At 60.6% G+C, this 17,688-nt stretch overlaps 2 protein-coding genes across 10 annotated transcripts in view; both read right to left on the bottom strand.

The window, feature by feature from the left end:
- Nucleotides 1–208: 208 nt before the first annotated feature.
- Nucleotides 209–5,746, bottom strand: PABPN1L (PABPN1 like, cytoplasmic). The gene is made up of 7 exons (XM_069793272.1): nucleotides 5,442–5,746; nucleotides 4,775–4,883; nucleotides 4,204–4,268; nucleotides 3,609–3,715; nucleotides 3,406–3,493; nucleotides 3,162–3,307; nucleotides 209–2,367 (listed from the first exon to the last, which is right to left on the bottom strand). Exons 1-7 carry the CDS (start codon nucleotides 5,649–5,651, stop codon nucleotides 2,328–2,330), a joined length of 765 nt encoding a protein of 254 aa, XP_069649373.1. The 5' UTR covers nucleotides 5,652–5,746; the 3' UTR covers nucleotides 209–2,327.
- Nucleotides 5,747–9,082: 3,336 nt separating this feature from the next.
- Nucleotides 9,083–17,688, bottom strand: part of CBFA2T3 (CBFA2/RUNX1 partner transcriptional co-repressor 3) — a 29,540-nt gene continuing 20,934 nt past the window's right edge. For 6 of the 9 annotated variants that reach the window (XM_069793262.1, XM_069793267.1, XM_069793265.1 and 3 more), the window contains exons 3-12: nucleotides 16,435–16,512; nucleotides 15,160–15,401; nucleotides 14,692–14,781; nucleotides 12,880–13,061; nucleotides 12,514–12,773; nucleotides 12,302–12,387; nucleotides 11,840–12,035; nucleotides 11,618–11,686; nucleotides 11,188–11,378; nucleotides 9,083–10,736 (exon numbers count right to left, since the gene is read on the bottom strand). In XM_069793262.1, the coding sequence (XP_069649363.1) occupies nucleotides 10,437–10,736; nucleotides 11,188–11,378; nucleotides 11,618–11,686; nucleotides 11,840–12,035; nucleotides 12,302–12,387; nucleotides 12,514–12,773; nucleotides 12,880–13,061; nucleotides 14,692–14,781; nucleotides 15,160–15,401; nucleotides 16,435–16,512 (1,694 nt within the window). In that variant the 3' untranslated portion in view covers nucleotides 9,083–10,436. Of the gene's footprint in view, nucleotides 10,737–11,187; nucleotides 11,379–11,617; nucleotides 11,687–11,839; nucleotides 12,036–12,301; nucleotides 12,388–12,513; nucleotides 12,774–12,879; nucleotides 13,062–14,691; nucleotides 14,782–15,159; nucleotides 15,402–16,065; nucleotides 16,298–16,434; nucleotides 16,513–17,688 lie in introns of those variants that run through there. The other 3 variants (XM_069793261.1, XM_069793268.1, XM_069793263.1) reach the window with 3 other exon arrangements.

The raw sequence follows: 17,688 nt of genomic DNA, 5'->3' as shown, positions 1-17,688 counted from the left end.
AAATCCACACCAAGAGATTAAGACATCAGGATTGCACAGCTGCCTGGCTCATCCCAAACTAATCTCTATTAGCATCTCATCCCCCTGCAGCTCCCTGCTGTTCTAATTAAAGACTGCTAAATCAATAGCAGGTATTTATATAGAAAAAAATACAAACTAGACTAGAAGAGCATCCCAGCTTCTTAATCGCTTGTGCAGTGTGCTCACACTATGCAGCTACAGCAAGTTCAGCAGAGGTAATGCAGGCAGGCATAGGCACTGAGCAGCTACTCGGTGCTTTTCACACACCTCTACTCCCAAGTCTTTCCTGCCCCACAGGCAGCAGTCTGTGCTTCAAGCACCTAATCAGTTAAAAAATACATAAAACGTAGCTAAAAAAAAAAAGCTGCACAGCTCCAAAGGATACAAGAAGCCTGGAGAAAACCAGGTCAGCATAGAGTGTCAGTTCACAGCCAGCACGGTCTTGCTGCAGATGAAATTCACACAGCAGGATCATTTATTTTAAAAATAAGTGACATTTACAATACCTTCTCAAACAGAACTTAAATACATTTAATCAACAACAAACTGTCAAATAATGGGAGATTGAAGTGTTCAAGCCTCTCCCACCATCTAAACAAGGCACAGCTGTACACTGCTATTCCGAAACATCCATATAAAAGTCTTCACTCTTTTCACTCAGAGATATGGAGCTCAGTATTTCCCCTTCCACAAGAGTCCAAACACCCCAAAGTAGTTTCTGTTAAAAATTAAGTCTCAAAAATTTACAAAGCTACTAAATGGAAAGTTTAAAGCCCTAGAAAAAGCCTGTTTTATAGTCTAAGCCTAAGGGTAGCTCAGATCAAGGCCAGTCTCAGCAGCATAGTGCACACTGGGCAAAGTGCAAAATCAACACACCATGAAGAGTTAAGGCCCCAAGCTTTAAAAAAAATCTTGAGATCTTAAAGGGAAAAAAAAAAAAAAAGAGTGGGATTTTTAGCCTGGCAATGCCGCCTGAGCTGTGAAAAGCTGCTTTAGGAGTCAGTTGCATCTGTTGCATCTGGGTTAGAGGTATCCTAACCAAGGATCCCGAAAGATTAGTGTGAGAATTACATAATAAAACTGATTTCAATGCAGAACTTCACACAGTAACACTGTCTGCTGGTGTTTGCAGCCTGCCTCTTTGAACACAAAGTTTCTCCTTTAAAAACAAGAGGTTTCAGAGCTCATAAATGCAAGATCAGCAGGAAGGGGAAGTGTCAGGCAGCGGTTGTTTCCCAGTACCCAGCTCCTGTGGTGCACTTCAGTCCTGACCCTCTAGTTCAGCTGGGCTCACGCCATTCCCAAACAGGGATCTGGAGCAAGAATGGTGACAGGAGTAAAGAGGAAGATCATACCAAATTTGCAACAGTGGATGATTTTGTAGTACTGCTACTGCTAGAAATAAAGTAAAATGATGAGTTGGCAGCGCCCTTTGATCCCTGTAGCTTTGGAATGAAAGCAGGAGGGGGTAAGAGGGGGTTTGTTGACTTCTGAAATAAAAAAGGGGAAGGATTTTGTGACACCCAGGTCTTGTTTAACCACCACAGAGATACAGAGGCTTCCAGAGAAACAGCAAGGGATGCTTTTTCCCTCTCCTAGTTGTTACATGTACAACAGCAGCAGCAAGCTAAAAACCAGACCCAAACCACATCATTAGGCTCCATCCTCTCCCCAAGAGCAAGGTCAGAAATCCACAAGGCTGATGAAGGAAAAGCTCCCCAGCAGTCAGATCTACGGCTGCAACCCAAGACTTTCTGCACCGATTTGGAAAAGAAAGTGGTCTTTGGAAAGGTCTTTAGGATCTTCTTATGGGCAAGAGAAAGCAGCATCCAGCTCTTTTAGAAATATCTGGCAAAGCTGAGGGTGCTTCACATGCTGAGCAGGACAGCTCTGCCCTCACGGTGGGGCAGAGGGCATTTGGACACCTGGAAGCCAAACCAAATCCTCCGGTATGGCCCTTCTCTATGGAATGAGGATGAGACTGATGGTCTGGGAAAGCTCTTCCCTTCCCAGGCCAGGGTATTCTCTGGAATGAGACTGTTCTTGATGACAATGCAATCCCCTAAGCAAAGCTAAGGTGAGCCCCTCCAGGGATGCTGGCAGGGATCCGGCTGATGTGCGGGTGGAGTGGATCCAGTCTTCCCTCCCGCAGCCTGGCACACAGCTGCCTCACCGGTAATCCTCACGGCCAGGCAGATGGCATTTTTAAAATTAATCTTTTTTGGCTTGGGTAGGCATATTTTTAAATCTCTCCAATCCCACCTCATTTCAGTCCCATCGGCATCACCAGGGCAGTCCAGTCCTTTCTAGTACGGAAAATACCAAGGCAGCAGCCTTGCCCGACCCCTAAACAAGAACAAAAATAGCATTCTAAAGCACCAGGGCATTGCTCAGCTGAGAGGTCAGCTGTGCCAAAAAGCACAGCTACCTGCTCCTTCACCCCTCCAAGAGGTGGGACTCACCCTTCTGCCCCAGCTAACCTAGACTGAACACCCAAAAGATGGGGGAGCCCCAAAGCCAGGCACAGCTCTGGGACTGGTCAGGCTGGGAGTACATTGCCCACTCACCACCCCCCAAAAATCCCTGCAGGGATGGGGGGGACAGCAGCACATTTCCAGGTGTTTTTTCCACCCTCAAAGCTCTTCTCTGCTTCCTCCTGCAGGGCCAAAAGGGCCGGGGCATCATTGAAGCTAATCCGCAGTGAGCTCACGGATGCACAAGCAGCAGGAGGTGTGCCGGAGAATAGCTCCAGGCCTGCACTGGGGATGCGAGGGATGCTGGGACAGCAGCGGGGATGGGTCTGCCGTGACATTGGTGACTGCTCACTTCAGTCCTCCTCCCTCTCGGCAGCCCACAGTCCCTGCTGAGGTGCCCATGTCCCAGCTGGACCAGCTGCCAGGCTCCTGCCAGACACCGGGGTGATGCTAACAGCATATGATGGGCAGGAGACATTTCTAGCACAGGTCTCCAGGAGGATACTCCTGACGGAGCCCTCCTCCATCCTCCTGTCCATGCCAGGGTGGGAGGTATGAAGCTAAGCACGGCCAGAGTGAGGGACAGCTATCCCCACCCTGGGGACACCCTGCTCCACAGGGATCTTGACCCAAATACGCAAGAAACCACCCTGCCCGGCTGCTCACCTGTATGTCCTCCCTCGCACCCTCAGGTGTTGCCCTCCGTAGTAGCCTCTCCGCCGGGCTAGCCCTCCCCGGGCTTGGAAGCGGCCCCGGTAGCCCCCACGGTCAGTGGTGCTGATGCCCGGCATGTTGGTCCTCTTGGGCAGCACCTGGAAGGCAGCGGGTGGCACTGGGGTTTGGCACAGCCCCATGCACATGGGGCTGGGAGGGATGGATGCACCACCCCAGGGCCTCATCCAGCACTTACCTTAATGACACGGCCTCTGAACACACTCTCGTCCAGCTCCACTGCAGCCTTCACTGAGCTCTTCTCCTCAAACTCAATGTAGGCATACCTGCAAGGGGACAGGGTGAGCAGAGCCCCAGAGACACCCCACTGCTCCCAAAGGCTGGGGAGCACAGGGGAGCACCCTCAAGATCCCGATCCCAGCCCCTGCAGACAGTACTGACCCTTTGGGATGCCCTGAGAACTTGTCGCAGAGGATGGTCACTCGGTTGATCTGCCCACAGCTGTTGAAGTGAGACTCCAGCTCTTCCGCTGTGCCCCCGTAATCAACCTGCAACAACAGTTCCAGCCCCTCCAGCACCACCAGCCGGTCCCCCCCCGCTCATGGGTCTGCATTCACACACCATCGTGGGAGGCAAAGGCCCCAGCTGACCCCACTCACACCTTGCCACCACAGCTTCATCATCTCCTCAGGTTCAGGAGACCCTTCCAGCTGAATGCTCCAGCCTGGAAACCCAAATCCAAGAGACGCCCCCCCCCCCTCTTTGAGGGAACAAGCAACACTGCACGACCCACAGCTTCCAGCGGGGTATTTTGGGGAGCTGACACTTGCAACAGATTATCTGCAAGTGACTGAGGATCATGGGCAGATGCTGAGCCACATTCCCAGTCTGGGCTGGGCAGAGGAGAAGCATTTGGGATGCGACCAGCCAGCCTTCGGTGTGGGGGCAGGTGGACCCCCATGCTAGGGATCTCGGACATACGTCCAGCTGGGCAAGGAGCAGTGAGGTGGGCTTTGCTCCAGGGTCTCCAACTTACATTGCCCACATAGATGGATCGCTGGTCGACCTCCATCTTCTCCTGAGTCATGTTTGGGAAGAGACCTGCAGAGACAAGGGGTTGTGCCGGACGGAGTCGCAGGAGCCCTCGACCAGAGGCACGTCTGTCCGTGCAAGGTCTGCTCCCAGCACGGCCACCACCGAGCTGACACACTGCAAAGCTCCTCAGGTGCCCGGTCATGTCTGGGCATACCCAAATCCCCACTCTGCTGCCTCCTCCTCCTCCTCCATCCCCTTGCCCCCTCCCTCTTCACAAAAGAGACCCACAGGGTGACTGCTCTACTGGGGCTGTTGGTGCTAAACTCAGTTACTTAACTGAATTAAATTTAATTAAATTAATTTACTGCATCTTGGCCTGCAAAGGTAGGAGGTAAGAGTGGATATAACCTGCATTAGCATCACACCACGCCTGGGACCCCGTCCCTCACCCACCTTACGTGTGCAGTCCCAGGCTGCCAGGAGAGGCAGAGCCACATGCTCTGGCTCCAGTTGCCACCCTGTGCCCCAGAGGTGTCCCTGGGGGGACAGCAGCACCCAGGGACAGCCCATACCTGCCTCCGAGCTCATGATGAGGCGGCTCTCAGCTTCCAGCTGCAACTCCTTCAGCCTCTCGTCCTCCTTCTCCATCTCCCGCACTCTGGCTTTGATGGCCTCCAGCTCCTGAAACCCAAACCAAGACTTGCATGAGCAGCACAGAGAGCAGGGACACCCCCACCCCGGTCCCCACCCTGGGCTGGGACATTGCAGTGCTGCACAGCATGCACCTCCACCAGCAGTGGCCTTCCAGACTGGGGACAAGGGTGGGCTTGGTGCTGGGGACGACAGCCTGTCCCACAAACAAGGGGACAGCTCCCAGCTTCACTGGGGAGAAAAAACAGGTAAATATTTCCTTTCCCACGCTTGCTTGCAAAGCAGCGTGTGCTGCAGCAGAGGTGTACCAGCAGCACCAGAGCTGCCGGAGGGAGCCGGGGATTTAAGCTGGTGACGAACAGGAGCCATTTACTCTCACTCAGCCAGGCAGACATCTCAGCAGTGAAAGCTAAACAGCAGGAGAGTAACAATTCCATTTCCAGCTTCTCAGCTCAGGGGTTTTAACATCAGGGGCCCAAGATTATTCTTATTCTTTATTTTTGAAAGCGCTTGAAGAAAGGTGTAGAAAGTTTCCCATTTCCTTAGAGAAACAGGGAAAATTGATTCCACACTCAGCCAGGCACTCACTGGGTCCGGCACAGCCAGCTCCTCTGCACTGTCTCCCTCCAGGTGGCTCAGGTCCGAGTCACCATCTGCAGCCTTCCTCAGAGCTGCCATCTCTGCCACATCCCAGGACGCCTCCACTGCTGCCAGGGATGGCGGGTCCTGCCACCAGATCCCTGAAGTGTCCAGGAAGAGAGGACTGGGCGGGAACAGGGGCAAAAAGCCATTTAACATAGAACCTAAAGTAGAACGCCAGCCGGGCAAAAGCTTTAAGGTTGCTTCCAGCAGAAGGCTGAACAGGTGCCACCAAAGCAGTTTGCTCTTGGTGCTGCAGGCAGGCTTGCAGCAAGACCCCAGAACTGCAGGAGTGAGGGCTACTGAAAGGTCTCCAGTTCTTACTGAGCTACCTCCCAGCTCAGGGGAGGCTGCAGAGGGAACCTGGAAGCAGCTTCCCTTGGGTGAAAAAAAAACCCCACAAACAGGCACAAACATCACAGCCTGCTGGCAGGGAAGAGGAAGAGGCGACATGACCTGCCCCACCAGCAGAGCTCACAGGCTGCACAGAGGGAGCAGCAGGAAACCCTGCCTCACCCAACCAAAGGCAAACCCGCACTCCTCCAGCCCTGGGCTCTTTGTTTGAGCCCACAGAGGGACAAACTCACCCACCCATGAGCAGGAAGCTGACCCCGCTGTAGCCCGGGGAGCCCCAGGCCTCCCACCGCCCCGGACCCACCTCACCCGGCCCCCAGACATGCTGCGCTGCCTTCGCGGAGCCGGCAGGAACCAGCGGAACGGCAACACGTGCGGATCTCCCGCCACCACGTGCGCCTCTCCCGCCGGCGCGCCACTTTCATACATCAGGGGCCAATCAGGGCAGAGCGCGCCGCCAGGCCCCGCCCCGTGCCGGTAGGGCGGGGGGGAGGCGGCCCTGCCCAGCCGTGACTCTGGGGCCGAGGGTTCGAGCCCCGGGGGCGGCAGCGAGCACGCGTGTGCACCCGGGGACACGCGTGGCCAGGCGGGGGCACGGCCCCCCCCGAGTTTGGGGACCTTCCGTGTCCACCGACCCCGCTGGTGGTGCTGAAGACCGCAGCCAGCTCCTAGCGGCTGCCCCTGGCACAGGGGGGAGCAGCGGGGCACCCAGAGGGGGTGCAGCATCTGCAGCCAGGAGGGGACATCCCTTTGGGTTCCCTGGGGACAACCCGCCGTGGACACCCCTCCTCAGAGCCGGACGAGGGGCAGTGACCGACCCCAGGGTTATAATGAACCCCACCAGGGTTGGGGGCACGGGGTGCAGGGCGCTGCCGGGAGAGTGGGGCGAGGGCACCCAGCACAAGCCCAGGCTACGGAGCCTCCGGTTGATATTAAATTGTCTTTATTACACAGATACAGAGTTAAGAACAGACAGAACCTGAATCATAAAGTTTACATCTTTCACAGGTCAAACATACAGTACACTTAGAGAAAGCGGGAAACAGCAAGGGGGGGGGACAGCATGCCGAAGGAAAGTCCTAACACGTCATCTCTCTGGACTGGCCCCCAAAACCCACACAACAGGGCAGGGCAGGCTGCCGCCGTGCCCACCCGGCCCTGGTGGGGGGCTCTGGTTTCCAGCTCCCCCCGAGGACCCCCATGCCCCGGTGTCCCCATCCCCAGGGCTGGCAGGGTGATGCGGGCAGGGCTCAGCCCCCCACGGGACCGGGGAACCGGTGCTGCCCGTGCAGCCGTGAGCGAGTGGGGACGGTGGCACGACACCCCCCGCCCGGGGCCGTGGCGTTGGGTTGGCATCGGAGGAGCCCCCGGCGCTGGCACCACGGTGGGGACACCCCAGCACGGTTCCTAGGACCTGGGAATAAGGTGGCATCTTGTTCCCAACCTCAAACCCACTGGGATCCAGGGGGGCACCCCGAGGAGAAGGGGGGACCCCAGCAGGCCCCAGAGGAGGAGGGCAAGGAGAGGCTGTGGGGGGCTCCGACAGTGATGGAGCAAAGCCCAGGCAGGTGTGGGACCCCCGCTCCGGGGTGCCCTGCCTCGCTGGGATGCGGCACTTTGGTTTCAGCTGGGATTTCGGGTTGGGAACGTGAGAAAGGAGCCGGGGATGGGGCTCCGGTGCCACTCTCGGTGCCGGAGGAGAGCCACGTCTCTCCTGCCACCTCCTCCAGCCTGGTGCCGCAGCCAGCACCCAGCACTCAGCACCCTGGGCTCTGCCTCCCCCCCGGGGACCGGGACCTCGGGCAGGCTGTCCCCACACCTCCAACACCGTCCCCCATCCCCATCCATGATTGAGGGGGGAAAAACCCAAGAAGGGGAGCTGTGGGCGGCCACGGGGACCCGATCCAGCAGAGGACTGTGCCTGGGCAACCCGGCGTCCCTGAACTGCCCACAGCCACTGGGGTGTCCCTTCCCACCGGCCAGGCTGCACCGGCACCACGAGGCTCATCCGTCTGCCATCTCCTAGATGCCACAAAGCCACCGAAGGACGCGGCATGGGTCACGCATCCCCTGGCCCCCCACACGCTCCAACACCATTTTGGAGCAAAACCCCACGGAAGCGCCCACTGCTCCAGCCAGAGCCTCCCCGGCCGCCACGGCCCCCTCTGCACCCGCATCACTCCGGCCCCGCGGCCGCACCGCCGCTGCTGTCCTCCCCGCATCACTAATTTTTTTGGGAAATATTACACTTTAAAGCTGTCGTTCTGGTTTGGACGTCTGCTAGTGCCGCACCGCCTGTCCCCTCCCTCCCTCGGCTTTTGGTTTCAATACAAGGTTCTGTAGGGTATTTTTATTATTATTTAAAAAAAAAAAAAAGACGACGAAAATAATAATTAAAAAAAAGCAAAACAGAAGGGAGTGGAAACGAGAGCAGTCTCTGTGGAAATGCTCTCGTCCGCGGTTTCCCGGCGAGGCGGAGGTAGAGAGGCAGAGCCCCAGCGCGGAGCGGGGCCGGGGACACGCGCGGTGGGAAGGGCAGGGACGGGACGGACACCCAGGAGAGCAGGCGGCCCCGCAGCAGGTGCATCTGCAATACTCTTATATATTACCTCTTCTCAGGAAACGTAAGAAAAATAGACAATATTACATATGTCACACCATAAATAAAGTGAACAGTCACTTGAGGGGCACCCAGCAAAGCTCCCAGCCTCGGGGTGCACAGAACACCCCCCGGGGGGATGCACCGAAGACTTGGGGTGCACGGAACCCCCCCGGGGAGATGCACCAAGGTCTCAGGGTGCACAGATGCCCCCCCCGGGGGGGATGCACCGAGACCTTGGGGTGCACAGAAACCTGCAGCAGGGCTCGGTGCTGGTGGCATAGGGCCGGTAACGTTGCCTCGGGGGTCCCCCATGCACCGAGCTCTGCTGCAGCGTGGCACGGCACAGCACGGCACGGCACGGCACGGCTGCCGCAGAAGGCAGCCGCAGCTGGGCCCCTGGGTGACCGGCAACACAACCGACCCGGCCCCAAGCCCTTCCCTCCTCTTCCTCCCCTACAAAAAACACACAGGATGGTTTTTGCAAATGCGGAAAAACTACAGCTCCTATCGAGCACACGACTTCTGTTCGCCTCCGGCCAGCCTCGCTCCCCCACGCCACAGCCTCCAGCGGGTTCTCATCATCTTTTATTTGGCAAATGTCTCTTATTATTATCACTATCATTATTATTATTAATTTTTGGACCTCTGCAAAACACTATTTACATTCACATTAGCGTACAGCACTCCTGCCCCGTGCGGGGCTTCCCTCCTCTCGGAGCCGGGGGACTTTCCGTATTGCACTCCCGTCCTCTGCGCTTTGTACAATGATGCGAGAAATACAAAATAATCGACATCGTCCTTGGCTGCCTCCTCGGCCAGGAAGGAGGTGGCGCTCGCTTTCCTTTCCTTTCCTTTTTCCTCTTAAAAATCCTTGCAAAATAAATCCGACATGGGGTGTGAGAGCAGCCCGGCAGCGAGGGGCTGGGGGGGATCCGGCCGCAGGCGGCCCCCGACGGCTTCGGGAAGGGAGAAACCCAAAATCTGTCTTTTAATCTCTTTTCTTATTCTCTTTTTCCAGGGCGGCGGCGGGCAGAGGTAGAGATGTGCCAGCTCCAGCTGTGCCCACCCGGGCGGTTCTCAGCCACCATCTCCCCCTCCCACGCCTCGGAGGCTTGCTTTTTTTAAAAAAAACACCTTTTTTTTTGCTTTATTTTAATAGAAACTCTTTAAAGCCCCAGGGGCGTGTCCGTCCATCCTTACGGGGAGGGGAAGGAAGCGACAACAGAACGAAACGAACTTTGGCAGTGGAGAGACGTTTGGATCTTCCTTGGTTTTGGATTTCCTTTGGAGCAGAGGTGAGTCTGGTCTGTTCTTGGCTAGCTAGCAAGGTAGTTACAGGTGAGCGTCCGTCACGCGGCTTGACTTGGCGTCGTCTGGTTTTTGGATTTTTTCTTTTTTTTTTTCTTTTTTTTCCTTTTTTACAATTTCTTACTTAAAGCCAAAGAGTCCGACGTTTTCTTTTTTATTTTCTTTATTTTTTTTTACAAAAAAAAAAAAAAAGAAAAAACAAGGAAAAGAGAGACGAGGAAAAGACGTTTCTTTCCTCCTGCAAGCGAGCCCCTTGGCAGCGCCAATGTGGGCCAGGGCTGGGCCAACCTCTCCCCACGTCACTGCGTGGTGAGGCTACAGCCAAATCCCTCATCTGGAAAGAAAAAAAGAAAAAAAAAAAAAACCAAACAAAAAAACCCGAACAAAAAACCAAAACCAAACCCGAACCGCAATCCCCCAACAGATAGAAAACCAACCAAAAAAAGCCAAAACAAAGACCAAAGAGAGAACAGAGAAGACCGGTATTTGCCTTAACTCCACTTAAAGCCCAGTTTGAGGATCCGTGAGGATTATTTGTGAGAGCTAGAGAGGTCGTTTCGGAGGTCACACGAGTCAGGTAGCTGAGGAAATTGCATCGAGTGCAGTCCGTGTCTTTTGGAGAGCGGTGGTAGCAGCGGCGGCGGCAGCGGCGGCGGCGGCGGCGGCAGTCCGAGGGCGGCTCAGCGGGACGCGCTCTCCAGCGGAGCCGGGGTGGCCGGCGTGCCGGCGCGGGAAGCGGCCGCCGAGCCCGTCTCGCTGGGGCTGCTGGCGATGGTGGCCACCCCGTCGGGCTGGCCCGGACCCGGCGGCAGCCCCACACCGGCGGCGGGGGCGGCGGGGGCCGGCAGCCCTTGCAGAGTCTGCCCGCAGACGTGGTGATGCTTCTCCCAATCCTTGTGTTGGCAGAAGGAGCCGCAGTAGCGAGCGGTGTTGCAGCCGCTGCAGGTCTCGCTCGCTTTGCGTCCGCAGTTCCAGCAGCTCTGCGGGGATGCAAAAGCCGAGCCTCAGCTCCGGATCGTGCGCCCCCATCCCAGACCGTGCACCCCCATCCTTGACCATTGCGCTCCATCATCCCAGACTGTGCTCCCCCATCCTGGACTATGCACATCATCCCAGACCACGTAGAGCATTCCGGACCGTGCCTCTCCATCCTGGACCGTGCACCTTGTTCCAGACTGTGCACCCCCATCCTGGACCACGCACATCAACCTGGACCATGCACCTTGTCCCGGACCATGCACCCGCATGCTTGACCGTGCGCTCCATCCCCAGCTCGCTGCAAGAAATCCCCTTTTCTTCCCATCCCGTGGTGTTGCCGCAGCCCCCCCGCTACCCACGCTTGCAAGCACAGACGTTGAAAACTTGATTGCAAAAGGAGCAGGTCCCAAACCTGCCCTTGCTGCCACCGACCCTGTCCCCCCCGGCCCCCACCTCGCTCGAGTCCTCCTGCTGATTGATGACGGTCAGGGCGTCCTCCGAAGCCTGGCGCTTGGCCTCGGCCAGGGCTCGCTCCATCTTGGCTCGCTCCGTCGTGATCAGCTCGTGGGCTTTCCGCTCGGCATCCGACACGGCCTTCTGCAGCTCGGACATGGCCTGACGCTTTACCTCGTTCACAGCTTCTTCTGGAAGGAAGGCGGCCGAGCGTGGCACGGGGTGTGCCGGCACCCCAGCCCCGGTTCTGCGCGTCCCCCTCTGCGGCAGCGCCGTGGGACGGCTGCCAGCATCCACCCTGCGCGCCAAACCCACCCTGACCCCCTTCTCCAGCCCCGCCGGCACCCCGACACGGAGTGGGGAAGGGGATGGGGCAGAGACCCTGCGAACTCAGCACACCGATGGGCGCCGGTACCCGCCCCGCACTCACCAGCCTTCCTCCAGATCTCCTCTGGCATGTACCCGGAGAGGGGCCGCGGCGCGAACTCCCGGTGAGCGTCTGCGACGGGAGAGGGGGCAACGCCGTTAGGAGACGCCGTCCTCTTCGAACCCACCCGCCGGCAGCGCCGGACCCCCGGGGGAACGGCACGGGCGCCCCGGAGAGGAGCGCAGCCCCCCCCCGAACGCACCCCGTGGCCCCGGGGGTCAATACCTAACTGGGGTGCCTCCGAGGCGGAGGAGCTGTTGTGGGGGCGGGCGGAGGGGGGGCTGCCTTTCTTCATGTCTTCGGCATCGCTGTAGCGCCGGATCCAGTGGTTGAGCTCCTCGCGGTCGGCCTCCTGGCACCGCCGCAGCACCGTCAGCGACCGGCGCGTCTTCTCCACCATGTCCATGATGCAGTTCAGCAGCTGCGGGGGGGGAGGCAACGTCAAGTTTGGGGCGGGGGGGGGCTTTGCTGCAAGCAGCTGGGGGGGCTGGTGCTAGAACAGGGGGGATTTAGATTATGCCAGGCTGTGCCGGGGCCGGTGTGCCATTTTGGCTGCGGGGAGCAAAGGATGCTCGGGAGAAAAGCCCTGGGGGGGGACACACAGTGGGGATGGAGGGCAAAGCCAGGGGAAAGCACTCATGCCAGCCCCACGGGATGGCTTTGGGGGGAGGGGGGGGCATTACTTACGTTGTTGAGGTGTTTCCACTCCTCCGCCCATTCCCGGTCGGTGAGCCGGTGGTCGATCACCTCCTCCTGCCGCGTCCCGTGCACCGCTGCAAGGCAAGCGCGGGGTGGGGGTCAGCCCCCCTGCAGCACCCCTCTCCCTGGGGCAGCGTGTGTGTGTGTGTGTTCCCCAGTGTCCCCCCCAGCCCCGGCACACGGGGGATGCCACCACTCACCGGTGGGTCGCTGGCGCTCGCGGAGGTCCCGGGGGTCGGGGTGACGGTAGGCGTCGCGGTAATGGTGCGCCATGGCCATGTCCTCCAGGCGGTAGTGCTGGGGGAGAGGGGGAGCGGCGGGGGGGGGGTGTCCCAGCCCGTTGGGGGGGTGATTCAGCCCGTTGCTGGGGCTGTAGCGCTGCGCCGGGCTCATGGTGCACGGCCGCTTGCTGAGGTGCTCGGGGTGCAGAGGGTCTCGGTCCAAACCGTTCTCTTTGGTCCTGGGTGGAGGAGAGGAGGTCGGTCCCCCGAGGAGGGGGTGGCAAGGATGCGTGCATGTCTCCCCCCCCCCAAAAAAATACCCCACGCGCCCGTCCCGGCTCGCACCTGTCTGGCGTCCTCCTCTTGCCGCTCTCGCCCACCTCCAGGAGCAGCTCGGAGGAGTCGATGGGAGAAGACGCGTTGGCGTCCAGCAGCAGCTGCTCGTGCTGCGCCAGGTACTGGGCCGGCGTCTGCTTGGCCATGCGGGCGCAGTGCAGCAGCTCCCGCTGCAGCAGCGGCAGGTTGGCCTGCGAGAGGGGGGAGACAGTCCAGTCCAGTCCACGGTCCCGCAACTCCCCGCTCCCCCAGCCCGGCACCCTGTAGAGCCCTCTATAGAGCCGTGGCCCCCCCGGCACAGCCCGGCTTTGCCCCCAACCTGCCGCAGGCTGGAGGTGCCGGGCAGGCAGCAGCCTTCCCTTTGGGGTCCTGCTCGCCTTCCCCAGGGGGACATCCTTGGGACCCCACTCACTGCAGCGTGCCCGGGCTAGCTGGGCTGCCGGGATGGGGGGACACACACACACACGTGGCACCCCGCAGGGTTCGGCCACGTGCTGGCATGGGCACAGCTTCAACCGAGCCCTCCTGCATCCTGGCAGGGGTTGCAAAGCATCATCCCCCGGCCAGCTCGGCCACCTCTGCCACCCTGTCCCCGCAGTACTCGCCCTGGGGACCCAGATGAGCCCCCAGCCCATCTGGCACCCGTGGGGCATGGCTGGGAACTCCCCACCCACCCACCCACCGTGTGTCCCCCCCAAACCCCGGCACCGCAGCCCCTAGGATCACGCAGAGCAGCAAGAACGAAGGAGCAGAGACCCCTTTCTGCCCAGGCGCTCTGGCTGCCAGCTCTGGTTTTCTCTTTAGGGAGCTGATCCGCAGCCAAACGCCCATCTGTCGGACACGTTAGCGCTCGAGCCGGAGATGCACGCTGCGGTGAGTGGGGCCGGACCCTCCCCTTCCCCAGCCGGAGCGGTGTGGCGGGGGGGGTGGAACAACGCCACAAAAACAAGCAAGCCCCCGAGTCTGGGAAGCATGCCGAGCCCGGCTGGTTGCAGTTAGGATAATGAGAAACATCTGGAGCCCACGGTGGGAACAGCTGGGAGCAGGGTGCCAGGGCGGCCGGTGGGGCCGCCGCGAACTTGGCAGTGGGACAGCGGGGACGGCTCCCGGCCGCAGGGCCACCAGCACCCGCCGGGACACCGTGAGCCGCACCGCCAGGGGTGCACCGTCCCCCTGCTCCCCCAGACCCCGCGTTGCCCTCCAAACCCGGGCGGGAGGGCTCTGCCGTCGTCGTCGTCGTCATCCCCCCACCCTGGCTCGGTTTGGCCATATTTCGGTTCTGCCTTTCCCCTGCCAGGAGCAAACCGCTCCGGCAGCTTTGCAAGCAGATTCCTGCGGTGAGTGCGGACCTCCGCTCCAGGGGGCTGGGGATGCAGAGGTGGAAAAGGGGCTTTTTTTGCACTTTTTCGTTATTCCTCTGCTAACGAGGGGCAGGCGACGCCGGGCTTGAACATCTGCCGGCAGCGCCGGTGCTGCCAGGCGTGCCAGCGGTCAGTGAATCCCTCCGGAGCGGGGTGACAGTGTGGAGTCAGCGCGAAATTAAAAGGCAAATAAAAAGAAGGGGATTTTTAATGAATTGCAAATGGTTACCAGCTGGGCCAAAGCCCTCGCTTTATTGCAAACAGCCCCGGCCTCGTGTGACTCCACACGTGCAAGGAGCTGGGTGTGCAGGGGGGACACACGTGCCCGGGGGGGGGTGACGCAGGCAGCCCTACAGGCAGCCGCCAGCCCCGACCCCAAAGCCACCCCCCAAATCCCCCTTTGCCAGCGATACGGACGCTAACCCCGACATCCCCGCGGTCCCCGGGCTGCGGCACCCACCTTGAGGAAGGGGATGACGAAGGGTCGCAGCGGGAAGTTGGTGGCCTCCTGGAGCTTGGCGTGAAACTCCTCGATGGTGAGCGTGGAGTTCTGCGGGGACAGCCCGGGCTCAGCGCCGCTGGCCGTGGCCCCCCGCCTGCCCCGCACCCCCCAGGAGGATGCTTTGCTGTTTCTCCCCCATTTCTGCTCCTCTGCCAGCTCTGCCACACTCGAGGGAAAACCACGCTCGAGGGAAAACCACGCTCAAGGCTTTGCTGGCAATGCCAGCACCCGGGACCCAACCTTGCACCGCGCTGTGCAGTTCCCAGGAGATGCCGGAAAAACAGCCCCCATTTTTCCAGGATTTAGGTCAATCTAGCACCAATAGGACCCTCTTTTTTCCCCATTCAGCAGCATCTCCGTAAGGGAAAACACAGGATCCCCTGATACGGCATCGCCCCGCCAGCCGCCCGCACCCGGCAGACGTACCACGAGCCCCAGGACGAGGGTTCGCACCCGCTCCCCGATCTCGGGGGAGATGTCATTGCCGAACTGCTGCAGCGTGGTGAGGAACCGCTTGAGCTTGGAGAGCTGGCGGGCGCCACAGGCCGGCGGGAGCTGGTGGGTGGAGAGGGAGGCGGTGGAGGAGGTGGCCGGCCCGTTGCTGAACCCGTTTGGGGTGGACGGAGCCCCATTGATGGCGGTCGGCGAGTGGCTGCTCCCGTTCATCACTGCGGGGAGAGAGGGGACGGGAGGTCAGAGTGGGTGGCCGTGCCCTGGCACCGCGGGGACAAGACTGGGCTGGGGGCACCAGAGCATCCTGCCGGGTACCGCGGGGCCGGCACCCTCCGGGAGGCTTCGGGATGCTGCTGCATCCCTGGGGCCGCATCCTGGACCGGTCCCTGATGCTGTGGAGGGGCTGGAGGGAGGGATGGGGTGCAGTGCATGCCCCAGCACAGCGAGGGCCTGATCCTGCTCTTCGATGTTCAAGGCAGCCAAGAGAAGGGGCTCCATCCTGCCCCTCTGGGAGCTGCTCAGCACCCCCCAGGGAGAAGCCATGAGCCATTTCCCACGGAGCCCAGCCTGGCTTGCAGCACGCCGGTGCCTCTGGCCCCACTGCCCAGGCGGGAGAGGACGGGAGCTGCCCAGAGCACCCCACGCCAGGAGACCGGGAAGGGGACATCTGGGGGTGCCAGCCCGCAGCGCGGCGGGCCCCTCGCTCCCGCGCCAGCCCTCCGCACAGACCGCGCGAGCGCAGGGACCTTTCCACGGCCGGCACGGGTGATGGCACGCGTCACCCCATCTCCCAACCGCGCGCCGTTCCGCGGTACCCGGGCATGCACCGCGCCTTTCCCCGCGGCGCGCCGGGCACCCGGCTCCTGGGATCGCACTAACCTTGCGGTGCCTGTGCCGCCCTGCCTGCCCTGCCTGCTTTGGCAGGCTCCCGCTCGCTCTACGGCCGGGCAGTATCAGCCGCCCGCTAAAGAGGTGCCGAAAATAACCCGGTGGCCACAACTGCTTTTATTCCCGCGACAGGTGCGTTACTAAGTTAGACGCCGCACATGTCCCTCGGCCGGGACAGGGACGGGGTTCGCATCCCCGTGACCCGCCGGAGCAGGGCGAGGGGCTGGCACGGGGGAGCGTATCCTGCCTAAGCCCCCCGCGGCGGCACCGTGCCCCCCACGGGACCCTGTGCCTGCCGGGTTGGGGGGCTGCGGCTGCGGCTCGGGTCTCTCATGAGAGCGGATGCTTCATTTTACTTACAAAGACAGACCATCGACCATTTCAAGCAACCATGAAAACGGCCGCGAGGCAGAAACGTCGGAGGGCCAGCGTCTCGATCTGCAAGCAAAATAAAACACGCTATGATGAGAGAGCAGAGGGGGCAGCTCTCGGCCGGGGGGTCCCGGCTTGGGCACGACCCGCTCCTCCTGCAGGCGACGCTCCTCGACAGCGGGCACGGCAGGGGGATGCGTGCCATGGGCTAAGCCACCCAGACCCAGGCGTGCCAGGGATGGAGCCGGGTCCCTGCATCCCACTGCGGCCGTCGGGAGGGTTCAAGGGATGCTTGGCTGCCTAACACGGTCCCTGCATTTCGGGACCACCCCTGCAAAGCCCCAGCGCAGGGGGGAGGTTTGCGACATTTTCCTGAGACCGAGAACAACCGAAACACCGTCGCGCTGCGGGCCGAGCCACGGCAAGAGAGGCTACCTGCACCCCCGGCCCCGCATCCCGCGCCGAGCCGAACCCACGATGCCACATCTGCCGCAGGGCTTGGATTAAAAAGCAAAACCCCTCAGAGCGCAGCCGAGCACAAGCTGATTTCTAATTAGAGAGCATCTGGCCGGGAGGGCGGCAGGGCCGCGGCGGGGAGCACCGCCGGGGCGCGGCGGCTGTTGGGGGGGCTGCGGCTCAGGGGGTTGTTTTAGGGGTGTTTTCTTCCCCCATGGGGTTTCTAAGCAAGAAGCAGCTACGAGCAAAATGCCTGCGTGCACGGGATACGTCTCGACGGAGCTGGAGCAACCCTCGCTGTGGCCACCGTCGCTCCTGCTGGGGGGGGACCAGCCTCAGCCCCTGCCCCCCCCCCCCCGGATCCTGCCCCGCGTGTGCCTTGTCTTGCCGTGTGCCGGGGCGGTGACACCGGCACAAGGACCGATCCCCAGTGCAAGCCCTGCAGGTGTGTAACGAGCCCACGTGCCACCAGTGCAACCAGCGCGTCGGGGCTTGCCCAGTTCAACGATGCTACAGACACTAAGGACTCGGACCGCGAGTCCCCACCGAGTCCCCTGATCCCACCACGCCGTGGCCTGGGCAGGGCAAGAAGGTCCCTGCCGCTGCGGCTGGCCGTGACACCAACCTGCCACCACCGGGTGCCACGTGCGGATGGGCAGGCAGGACCCCACATGGTCGGACCCCCCCGACGGGGCCAGCTCGGACCCGCGGGGACTCCCCCAGCCCGCAGCATCCTCCGTCCGGCTCTCTGCAGGTGAGAGCACCGGGGGCCACGCGCTGCTCTGT

Source organism: Haliaeetus albicilla, chromosome 10, assembly GCF_947461875.1.
Source record: "Haliaeetus albicilla chromosome 10, bHalAlb1.1, whole genome shotgun sequence".
Taxonomy (NCBI): domain Eukaryota; kingdom Metazoa; phylum Chordata; class Aves; order Accipitriformes; family Accipitridae; genus Haliaeetus; species Haliaeetus albicilla.
Note: the sequence above shows the minus strand (reverse complement) of the source record. Positions and strands in the feature narration are given on the sequence as shown.

Excerpts from the sequence above, each read along its gene's own strand:
- PABPN1L (XM_069793272.1), bottom strand. The coding sequence starts at position 5,651 with ATGTTAAATGGCTTTTTGCCCCTGTTCCCGCCCAGTCCTCTCTTCCTG. Across the intron at positions 4,884-5,441 it reads AGCTGGCTGTGCCGGACCCA|GAGCTGGAGGCCATCAAAGC; the intron begins GTGAGTGCCTGG and ends TTTGGGTTTCAG. Across the intron at positions 3,308-3,405 it reads TCAGAGGCCGTGTCATTAAG|GTGCTGCCCAAGAGGACCAA; the intron begins GTAAGTGCTGGA and ends GCTGCCTTCCAG.